The sequence below is a fragment of the Pelobates fuscus genome, chromosome 7 (genome assembly GCF_036172605.1).
Source record: "Pelobates fuscus isolate aPelFus1 chromosome 7, aPelFus1.pri, whole genome shotgun sequence".
In the NCBI taxonomy this organism is placed as follows: domain Eukaryota; kingdom Metazoa; phylum Chordata; class Amphibia; order Anura; family Pelobatidae; genus Pelobates; species Pelobates fuscus.
The window spans coordinates 10,359,225-10,371,342 of NC_086323.1; the positions used below are offsets into that span (position 1 = coordinate 10,359,225).

At 39.9% G+C, this 12,118-nt stretch overlaps 1 protein-coding gene across 4 annotated transcripts in view; it reads left to right on the forward strand.

The window, feature by feature from the left end:
* Positions 1–12,118, forward strand: part of ST3GAL3 (ST3 beta-galactoside alpha-2,3-sialyltransferase 3) — a 269,877-nt gene that overhangs the window by 71,802 nt on the left and 185,957 nt on the right. For 2 of the 4 annotated variants that reach the window (XM_063427681.1, XM_063427683.1), the window contains exon 3: positions 6,974–7,021. The exons of the other annotated variants lie outside the window; for them this stretch is intronic. In XM_063427681.1, the coding sequence (XP_063283751.1) occupies positions 6,974–7,021 (48 nt within the window). The remainder of the gene's footprint in view (positions 1–6,973; positions 7,022–12,118) is intronic. 4 annotated transcript variants of the gene reach the window in all.

Sequence of the window (12,118 nt, forward strand, 5' to 3'; positions counted from 1 at the left end):
AATCAGGAGGGACAACTCCCAATTAATGTAACTGTAACAAAAGCACAGGAAATTGCTGAAAAGATGTATTTTACTCTGAACTCCAAATAAAAGACTACCTGTTACCAAGAAGCCATTGGGTGTTCCCAGACGTATGTATTTGTTCCAGTAACATTCCCGATTTCGTCGGGACAGTCTCAATTTCAGGGACCTGTCATCTATCCCAACCTTGGTACCTGGTATTCCGATTTTGGTGACACCACAGAACTGTCCCTAACAAACAAACAGCACATGAGAATCATGATTCGTTCCTGAGCTATGCACAGGGCACTAGGATCCTACAGAGAGCAACTAAACGGTGCTCCCTGTATGGTCTGCTCTAAGTGGGCTGACCTGCTTAATTGGCAGGCAGCATGTGGGGTATTCACACCAAGCTGACCTGCCAATTCTGTGGGCGTTGCAGGCAGGCCCCAAGCTGATCTGCCAATTCTGTGGGCCTTGCAGGCAGGCCCCAAGCTGATCTGCCAATTCTGTGGGCGTTGCAGGCAGGCCCCAAGCTGATCTGCCAATTCTGTGGGCCTTGCAGGCAGGCCCCAAGCTGATCTGCTAATTCTGTGGGCGCTGCAGGCAGGCCCCATGCTTATCTGCCTATTCTGTGGGCGTTGCAGGCAGGCCCCAATCTTATCTGCCTATTCTGTGGGCGCTGCAGGCAGGCCCCAAGCTTATCTGCCTATTCTGTGGGCGCTGCAGGCAGGCCCCAAGCTTATCTGCCTATTCTGTGGGCGTTGCAGGCAGGCCCCAAGCTTATCTGCCAATTCTGTGTGCGTTGCAGGCAGGCCCCAAGCTTATCTGCCTATTCTGTGGGCGTTGCAGGCCGGCCCCCAAGCTTATCTGCCAATTTTGTGGGCGTTGCAGGCAGGCCCCACCTGATCTGCCAATTATGTGGGCTTTGCAGGCAGGCCCACCCTCTTTGGGTGAGGCCAGTGACAAAATTCGCATCTCTGGTCCACCCCCTTTTTTATCACCATTGCTGCCGGTGCCTTGCTTCATGGGACGTCAAAGTTATGAACATTTTATGTTTGGAAGTTTTATTTAGAATGGTCTTTAAACCTCAAGTTGTCACAGTTCTGGCTTACTTCTCTAAGCTCAGTCATTACTATATGGACCTACAAGTCCATCAAAAACTGTGCACTCACTGGCTAACTCCAGAACGTAACCATCTATGCCATCAATCCTCTTTTTCATAAGGCCCAATGCCAGTGTAATCATAGTGTATCAATGGAAGCAACTTAATAGGTCGTAGCATTTTGAGACCATTTTAATCCATTCCTGAAAAATCTCTGCGTTTCTAGAATAAAATGTCTATTTATTATCCAGTTTTCCTCTTTTCTTATTCAACCCATTCTCAAAGACTTGAGAATCTGGAAAATCTTTTAAAGACCAAATCCAATATGCTCCTTAATATTTTCTTATGCTATTTAATGAAACCTTCTCTTATATAAGTTTTCAATTAACTGAAGATCCATTTAAGATCCCAATCCCAGAAAATATTATTTTTTAAAAAAAATTTGTTTTAATATCTCTTTTGATACAGTTCCTTATAAGTAAAAATCTAAATCGCATGTGTTTGCTTTAATCATTTTAGCATTACGCAGCTGAAGCTAATATTTTTTATCCAGGGTTCAGATCAGAATAATTACAAGTAAAAGCAGCAATCACTGTTAATACGATCTAATAATAAGAGCTCAAAAGGATTCCAAATAGGATTCAATATAAAAATCATATTTTCAGAATTTTGAACTCGTCGTACAAACTGATAGCATGTTCGTCTAAATTTGTATTCTTTGTGTACTGTAAATTGAATCACTAAGGAGACCTTTTTAGGTGCATTTTAAGGTATGTTACCAGGATATTTCCTCTTACCTGTTTACTGTCCTTTGAGCTTATCCCATACCTTAATTTGTCCTCAAGTGGGGATGTTTTTTTTTTCTTTTTTTTCCAGAAAAGAGGTGGTTAAAGTGTAATTGAAATCACCACAATCTCTTCAGTGATTTGAAGCGGCCATGCTGCCTTTATTATATATGTACAGCGTTTTGCTGTTAAACTCTCAACATATGTGTTTTAACCCCTTGCTGCCAGGGGTGTCACTCTCAGCCAATGGATGGCCGGCAGTCTGACTTCTGGCTTCTGTAGCTCTGTCACTGGTTTCTAGAAACTCGAGTAAGATGGCACACCGTAACAAAATGGTTTGCCCCTTAATTGGAAAATGGGGCCAGGGAACACCTACCATAATAATCCGTGCAGCAGGCTTTAATTATGTATGTATCTCATATACCGCACAAATAATGAGTTTCAATCTCTGCAAACATTCATTCTCTACATCTCAGTTTTGTAATTTGAAGTGGTCTTCTCTGATCTTGGAGGACATCAAGATAAACTATGACTTATTCCGATTAATCTCTTGATAAATAGCAGGATCTGATTATAATATTGGAAGAATCGGAATCTGGATTCACTTGGGATTTAATTTAAACAGTGTTAGAGTGACTTGGAATTGTGTATTCCTAAAGTGTGCCAATCTTAAATAATGAGAATTAAATAGAGTTTGTCCATCAGAATGGAATGATTAACATTTACATTTCTCCACGAATATTTAATCCTTAATCGTGCTTAAAGTCGCATTGTTAAAGTGTTACCGTAACCCTTTGTTAAACAAAGCTTAATTAAACTCCGAGTGGTCTGTTACGCACTATAACAATGTCCACCCCCCTCTTTGTGTTAAAATGTATTTTTACTTACCTGGAATTCAGCTCTGGACGAAGTTTTTGGCGCCACGTTCCACACCCTGGTGACGTCACGGAAGCTGAAACACCGCACATCCAGATTGCTATCACCATGGCAACTTCAAGCAACTGAAGTGGTGATTGTGGTTGGAGTAACCATTTAACTAGTTATATGGATACACAACAAGAAAGTATGAAGCTGAAGCTTTTGATGTAAATAATATTAAGCAGCGAAGTCCCTGTCTTTGCAAATTCTTCCCTTCATTGTTTTAAAGAATAAAATTGGTACAGGATGGTTTAAGAAGATTCTGCCATTTAAAACCAGCCCTTTTAAACCAGGGGCTGCTGGGTAATTGTCAAAAAAAATGGCTGCAAAATAGGATTTAGACATAGGAGGAGGTCAAGAACCCCTTGTAACAACGTGTGCATAGGTAATAAAATAATGGAGGATAGGATGAGTCTGCTCCTCTAAAATACCTAGACCGGCATGAAACCTCTTCCTCTTTCAGATATGTGACCTTGTGTCTATATAGGATGACATTTGGTGCAATCATTTTATGTTGAATATCATAGTTGTACTTTTTATGTTTATCAGTATTATTTTTTTACTATGTTAAAGGAACACAACATGCATTCCTGATTCCCCTGCTTATTTGAGTTTTATTTACCTTTATTCCCTCGCTGCTCTCGTATCACCATCCCTGCTTCGCCTCCCTGGCTGAGACCATCAAGATTAGTGATCTCATCCAATCCAATGCTTCACATAGGGAAGCATTGGAAGGCTATTGTGCATACGCCTCAAATTGCCTCCCTGTGCCAATCAAATGCATTCTGGGAACCGCATGTTATTTAGAACTGAGTTGGAATCGCTTCTCACAGGGGAAGCACCTCTTGAGGCTGACCGGAAGAGAGTTGTGTTTATCCCTGTAATAGAAACAACACTTTTCTTATAAAATGGCAGGGGCAGTGCACCCAAAGCACTTCTTTGAGGGGGAGGAGGTGCAAGGTAATGATGCTGAAGTGGCTCATTATTGATCAACGAACAGGAATCTCTGAGATTCACATCATCCGGCAATATCCACAAACAGACTCTTTAAAAGTCAAATGATAAGACAAGCAAAAGCTATCTTGTTCGAACTTCAATCTGGATCTATAAAATAATTTTCTAGAATGCTAATGTAATTAAACCAGTTACGGTATTTTATGGGATATAGAGAGAATTTTCCTTTCAAAGGAGAGATGCATCGTGGGATAAATAAGTTGATTTGCATAAAAGGCCCTGATTGAGCCCTTTCAGATATAATGTAAAATAATGTAGAGGAAGGATTAAAAGGTTCTGTTTTGAGTGGATTTCAAAATAAATCTTATCGTAAATATGAGGAATCCGATTTAACCAGAAATCTAATTATTTCGAATCCATCATGGTCACAGAATCCCTTTCAGAATGTAGAAGGAAAATAATATATGTTTTGAAACGCTTTAAAATACCGTAGCATGAAGAAGATAAAACTGGCGTAGTGTCATTTATCATTTTTGAACTGTGTGAAATAAATTAATTTTACAAACTTTAATAATAATCTATCTGCTCAGGTTATGAGCGAGAACAGATTTTCCTGTTACGTTATGACTGGATGATCACGTCTCGTTCTGCCTTATGGCTGTCAATCCGTACGGTTTCTGCCTTGGCAGTTTGTCAATAAAGCTCCCAGAACAAAAATGCCAAGTCCTGTGTGCGCATTTTCTTGCCCACATAGACTCAATATGTATCCATGCACATAATGTAAAGATCCCAATGTCAGGAGGAATTAGTCATCCATTTGGGAGGTAACATTTGTTGGCTCCCACTAACATTAAAGGTAAAATTTGTCTTAAATGAACATTCCAAGCACCAGAACCGTTTTAGAACAGTTTGAATTCTTACCCAGGGTCCTCCGGCGGCCGCTCCTTGCCTCTACTACTTAGTACTTTCCAGAGGCTCCTGCTTGTTAAGCCCTGCAGTGCAGAGCTTTGCTCATTGGCTGACAGCGTCCCTTGCATCACCAGACTTAGCTCAAACAGAGAGCTTCCAGTCCTCTCTGGGACGTAGTGAAGGTGAGGAGAGAAACACAGCGGACTACAGTAAAGTCAGAGCTACTTAAAATAAGGCGGGTGCACTGTAGTAGTTACTAGAGAGTTCCTTTAATGCTCAATGCTTGTAGCAGAAGATAGATTCATAGCAAATAGTCATAGCACCATTTGGAATAAAATGTCACAATGTTTACTACGCGTTGCGTGGCCTTGTCTGAAATGGTTCTATGTTACAGCAAAACCCAAAATAATAGCATCAGCTTATTAAAAAGAGTAAACATCATAAACTCTCTAATTTGGTTTCAGTAAGTCGAAGTCCATGGCACCTGAAACAGTCTCTTTCAATAGTTTATACATTAATGCAGCCTGGGTTGGCTCCTTACTGCAGATCTGGAAAGTGACTAAACTGTTTAATCTGTAGAAAATTTACATTTTTTAATTAAAATTTTAAATAATTAATCATAGTCTTTGGAGTTCATATTTAGTTTCTTTGTGTAATATCTCTCCAGTTTTCTTGTTGACATGTGGGTGGCAGAAATATTATTTAATTACTATAGTGCTTATTACACTATGAAAACAACATTTTGACAGTATCAATTGTCATATTTTGGACGGCATTGATGTGCTCAGCCAACAAATGCTGCCCAAAGTTGGCTCTGTGTGTGCAACTTGCAGAAGGTGAGAGTATGTGTGCTTTGTTTGTGTGTGCGTGCACTGTGTATGTTCGTGTGTGTGTGTGTGTGTTATTTAGGGAAGTGTCACTTGGATATTTTCAGCATCAAAATGACAAATTCGTTTTTCGTTATGATTAGGAATGGATGCCCTTCTCTACGTGTGTTTTTTGCATTTTCCATTCCTTTCACTCTGTCTTCCTGCCGTGTATCGAGTCTTTATTTAGCACCAATTAATGTTTATTGTGTACGTAAGGCGCCTATTGGATCTGTAAGGATTCACTATACTATGGTAGGACACCAGTCACTGTTAAAAATTTAACAAAAAGTATTTAACCAGTGTTTATGTAAACTGCTTTTTTTTTTTTTAAACAAGTTTTTATTAACCAAACCTGCAATAAAAGAGTCAACATGTACAGGGTTGTCCATAAGTCACTATATAAAAATGGAAATTGAGAGAAAGCTAGAGGTTTTATTAAAGGTTAGGAGGGTCGTTTGTACTACATTCTGGATAAAAATGATAAATATAAAGCTAATACAAGTATAAAGGAAACAACTGAAATATATTATAAATACCAAAAATAGTTTAAAATGATTGACCTTCAGACATTAGAGGCAGAATTGGGAATTTCACCTAAATACAGCCGCCATACAATGCTCACAATAATAAATATGAAGAAATTATAACATCAAGTATTTGCCACAACAGTGATAGTTGACAGACGCCGTAGTCTTTTTAATCTACTATGGTGAGCTTGCCAGCTTAGACACTTTGCATCTATTTGAACTATTGTTAATGTGTGCTTTAGGTTTTTAACCTCAATTATTTCATGTTGTGGGTTCTTTGTTTATGTTGGTTTTATACAGGCTTTCTGTTTTAATCATATCGTTGATTCTTGACTGACTTCTGTATTAGCCTCCGCTACAAAGTCTGCGTGCTCCTGGAGTTATATGGGTTGGGAGCCAATGAAGCATTAACTATGCATGCCTTCTTAAATGCATTTAACAAGGCAATTGTAGAACTAAACTGTGGTTCCAGGTCTAAAATAAATGATCTATAGAAAAAAAAAAAAACCTATCAAAAATAAAATACGTCTTGGGTAAATACATCGGGTGGTTGTGACAGATCACATAAAATATTCACCCCAGCCATTCAAACAATTCTGCTAACGTAGTCTAAGTGTCAGATTGAATAAAGAGAAAAAGTGTGAATATATTTTGAGTTATTACAGTTATCGGTTATTATAAAGGGCCATATTTGCCTAAACTTTTTTCCAGGATGTGTGTGGTTGGCTTGAACCCCCAGATCACTGACCATCACAATTATCGTTCAGCATATGGTGTGATCTGACTGCTAGAAGCATGGTCCGTTTTAAAAGTTGTAAGCTAGTTTTTAGAATAATCTCTCTCTCCTCCTAAGCCTTGTCCAAAGCCACCAAGAAAAAGGATTGAACTTGTCCTCTTGTATTGCAGATTCAGTCCTCCATGCCTTTGACTCCGTTGGACACAGATTAGGCCCAGGTACAATTTCCCATACTTTTCCCCTTCTTTTCCACTGCCGAGCTAAGACCCCCCGCCTCTGTTCTTGCACATGGGTTATCATGTTGAAGGGCAGGTACATTCAATATCACTTTAAGGAACTAAAAAATCCACGCTTTGCAATGGGCGATCAGAATACTTTGATATATTCCGGAATCCAGTGTGTGGTTCGTTTACAGAACTTTGATTTAAATTCACTGGAATTATTTTCCAAAGTGAAACGTAATATTCATCATGTTTGTTCTTTGTAGCAAAAAAGAAAAATGATAGTGTAAAAGCCTGAATAACTGCTACATGCAAGATGTTTCTGACGTGTAATGGAAACATCCTTTTAACTATTGGCACATTTATTATGAAAGGTGATCTGCTCAGAAAAACATAAAACACTTTAAAACAATACGTCTTTTGTATTCTGCGCACACATGGAACCCATAACAACTCGTATTGCTCAATACAAACCTTTCAAATCATGCGGTAAGTCTGCACGACCTGCCTTATTCATCTGTTGGACTACAATCCCTATCATTCCCAGGCTGTATGAGGCAAAACCAACAGGCCGCTGGATGCTGAATTACATTAGTTCAAAAATCACTGCATTATAGAGTTTACTGAACTGAATTCCAACAATATATTATAAGTGTAGGTAGAAAGTTATTTTATGCTAAAACGTTAGATTTACACCTTTATGCCGCTGCTATTCTCAACACATCTCGCACACGCAGTAATGATGCATTGTGGGTATGTGCAACAGAACATCAATGAAATGCATAGATCAAAATCGTGCTTGTGATAGGGCAGCTTGGTAAATGGTATTCACGAAAGGGATTTTAGGTTGAATTTCAAATTGTAGGTCACGCTAGCTTTATTTTCAGTTCAGTTTGGCCTGAAATATGAAAATCATTTTGAATTCCTTACAATCCCCACTTTAGTAAACAAGTCTGTGAGGATGAGTTCAGTTATTCACAAGTGAATAACCTCTGCAAGTATCCCCATAGATGATTAATTGGGGATCCAGTTACACTTTGTGTTGGACTTAGTAACAGCTGCTCAGACACCCCTCACCGTTTAATTTTAACATTTCGAATATTTGTTTTCATACCTTTAGAAGCCAAAAGAAGCTAATTCTATTTTTTTTCTTTTGAGAAAAAAAAAAAAGGGCGCTGAACGTCTAGTTTGTACGGAAGTCCATAGAGGTCATGTATTTTTTATGTTTTTCTGACTTAAAAATTACATGACCTCTCTGGGCTTCCGTACGTTTTGTACATAAAAATCAGCCTGTACTGTATTTTGAATTTCGGAAAACAAAACAAAAAGTTCTTGAAGTCCAAAGCCAAGTAACGTGATACGACGCTAGAGACACAAGCTATATGAATTTATTTTTATTTTTAGACAAACACACACACACTACGAACCGCCTGCCTTTCAACATGATGTAATTACTTTTTTTTAACCCACCTGTGCTAAATTTTTACTTTTCTACCTATTTTCTTTTCAAATCTTTGCTTTCTGCAAATTCCTTCCTCTTAAAGGTGCAAACTGACTTTCGCCTCTTGCTATTCACAATAAGGTGTGCCTTTTAACCCTTTCCGTCATCCAGAACTGAAAGGGTTAAGCATCTCCAGCTATTCTTACCAAACAGCTATTTCTTGTTAAAGTAGCTTTAAATGACTTTTCTAGGTGTTTATTTGTATATGAACACATTAATAAACTATATAATAGTTTATTAATAGAATAAACGTTTATTCCCTAGAGGTGTGACCAGAGAACCATTATGTTTTCTTTCTTTTAACTTACATTAACATTTTCTGAATACCAGCTCCTGCTTTTAGTGCACTTATTTCCTTGCTAGTAATTGCCTGTCTGACAAAGCTATTTTCATTTTTTTTTTCTTAATGTAAGCCCTTTTCCCTCGGATTAAATGTAGAATTAATCATGTCTGTAGTCTGTTGGTCTTTTACTGTGATGGGAGCGATCGATGGTGACCCAAACAGTCCTAATATTTGCTGACTGCTCTGTCTGGAGTGAAGCATTCGTTCTTTATTAAATCACTGTTGTGGGGTGAAGGTTACTTGTCTGTGTTTTGTTCCCCCAAGAAGGAACCTCTTATCCCTGTGTTCTGGAAAGAAATGAAAGATGGGCATGAGTTTTGGTCTTTAAACCATCACCACGTCTTGAGCTCCTTGTGCGAAAAGATTTGTTTCAGTTTGTTAGTTAGTATTTTCATGCTAATTAACTTTAAGTATCTCTTAAAGTAATTTGTCAGGAATCACCTTGGGTAAAATATGTTGTGGCCTACTCACTAAACAAGGTCACAATCGTGTAGGTATCTAGACTGCATCGGTGGGTGACTATCCATTGGTAATTAGTGGTCGGAGGACATTAATTACTATTGATGGATAAAATGGTAGGAAGTGAAACAGGATGTATGATTACTCAATATTAGCTGGTAACTGGGGAGAGATAATGAAAGACGTAGGTGGGAAGTGATGCGGAGGGCACTAGGGCGCTACTCTGAAAGTCTTAGCAATTCCATCGTAAGATCCGTAGCTGATAATGGTGGGAGTGTGACCTAAGCAGATATTGCTTTGCACGTATGAATAATGTATGAATATTGAGTTTGTCAAGTTGTTGCAGACATGAGTACGGTAACTCCACACAATGCAGGTCTAGAGTAATTCTATCTGCTTATATCCGCTCAATACGTAGACCGTGATAAATCTACAAATTGCCATTTGTGCCCTGTCCCACCATACGTTTTTTTCCCACCGTGTCCGAGAACAGTTCCCAAAATGCTCAACGCAAGTACAATGCAGATCATATCTGCCCATGCGATAACTGTTCTGCGCATGTTCAGCCCCCCCAGGCTTGCAGGGCTGTCTGCATCCCTCTTTTGTTGTCCTTTATACAATCCCCACACTCCAGTCACTGACACAGCTCAGACTCCCCATAGTTGATAGGATTTAACACCTTTTATTCGGATTTCATACATGTTAACCAGGGACTTTCTATGTTTACCCAGGTCCTGGGGGGTTACTAATGCCTGAGCATTGTACTTGTTATTCAGTGGGGGAAATACTTTCTAGTTCCAGCTGTTCCTCACACATTGTCAGGTCTCCGAGCACGTTAGATCCATTACAGGCCCTTTGGGTTTCCTCTGCCTCTCCTAATATTGTGTGGAAGATAAGCATCTAAAATCTAGTTCGTAGCAATAACTAATCAAATTTAAGAATATCAGCATCCTCATGTTATTTTGCTGGTTACGGATACATTTTGTGTTTTAACAGTAGGGAGGGGCCCCATGTGAGTGTGCCGCCGCAGGGCCCCTGTTCGTAATCCGCCTCTGACCTGCTGAACTTGTATCGATGAGGTATCTGAGTGCGCTATAAAACCAGGCTTTTTACTAGAAAAAACAAGAAAAACAAAACTAAGCCATAGCCTCTCAATAAGAACACGTTAATGCTGTGTGTTCCGGCAGGTTAGGTGGAAATTACCTGCCCTGAGGGCTGTGTGAGGGATAAGAAAAACATTCTTCAGGTGGGTAAAGTGATCCTCTCGCTACCCGTGGATTCTGCACATTCCCCTCGTGAAGCTTAAAGGCCAGGAAAACACAAAACAACCTTAACATTGAGGCGCTATTTTACAAACTTTATGCCATACTAACTCTGAGAATAAATATCTTAAGAAATGCTTGTGACTTTTTAGAATGTAGTTGTTGATTTACCACAAGTCACGTAATAACCTACTAAATCGTGTACACACTAAGCTGGAAAAATGCGATTTATATAGTGATCGGTATAAGTTTCCTCCTTATAATAACTAAACATTGCTCAGCAGACAGAATGAGGGCTGTCAGTGGAGGAGAATCACCAGTGACAGTCTGCTTCTGACTCACACTGACTTGTCCACCTGAGTAGGTGGTATGTCTCCAGCCAGTCAAGATTCAAGTCTTGAGAGAAAACAAATGGGACAGGGCTCCCAGTTTAGGATTGAGTGCATACCTACCAATTGTCCCTGATCTAGAGTGGCAAACAGGAAAATATCAGAATGAGATTTTAATGCATTGGACGCAAACTATGGCCAAGGTCTGTATTACTCCAAGCCATTTTCATTATACAGTGATCGGCCACAACATTAAAACCATGTGGCGAACAGAACCTCGCCACGGGCTTTTGGAGGGGCCTGCTTGCCAGCCTCCTGCCAAAAGACTATGGGCCAGGTCAGCGACTGTAACTACCCATATTTTATTCCACCTGTTTCGGCACTTTCTATTCGTGTGCAGAGAACCAAACGCTAGCTCCTTAGACTTAGCCGCGAATGCCCTGGAACTATTTTTGGCATGAAGACTTTGCGGTTCCCTGTCGGTCACTTAGCCGCGATTCTATGGAACTGTTTTGGGCATGGGACCATGCGTGCGGTCGGTCAAACTTTAACTTCCAGAAAATTCCTGAACCAATCTGGGTGATTTTTGAATATGTTGGTCACCCAGATCATGGCTATCAGGGGATGTACCTTTTATGGGGGTTTTGTGTATTTGTTTTTTTTTGTAAAAATTTGTTTTTTTTTTTGTGTCTGGAGATAATTGAGTTAATACAGTACTTGACTCAATTATCTCCCAGGCATAGGGGAGGGATTGACCTATTTTGTATGGGAGTGTTCTGGATCTGAGAGCCAATGTGATTGTGTATTTGTTTCTACTGTGGTTTACTCTCAGGTCCAGGGGGGAGTGCCCCTTGCATGGGGACTGTCATAAAAGGCCAGTTGTGGTCCCATTAAAATCAGTTCTACTTCACCCTCAACACAGATCCTCGTCTTGTGATTGTAGGGAACAGCTATATCACCAGCTCTTGTAAGAACTATCCTGCTATACTCTCTGGAGGAGGAGAGGTCTGCCCACTGGAAGCTGGATCCTGGTCTTGGGTCCAGGGTGGGTCGAAGACGGCGAGACCCCAGCCAAACTGTAATGCTGGAAGTGGGGACTACTGTGTTGATGGTGTCTGGTGGAGTGCTTGGAAGTAAGAGGTACTAGGAAGCATCGATTGGCAGAGGCACCCAATCAGGGTGCCAGGTGGTCCGTCACAA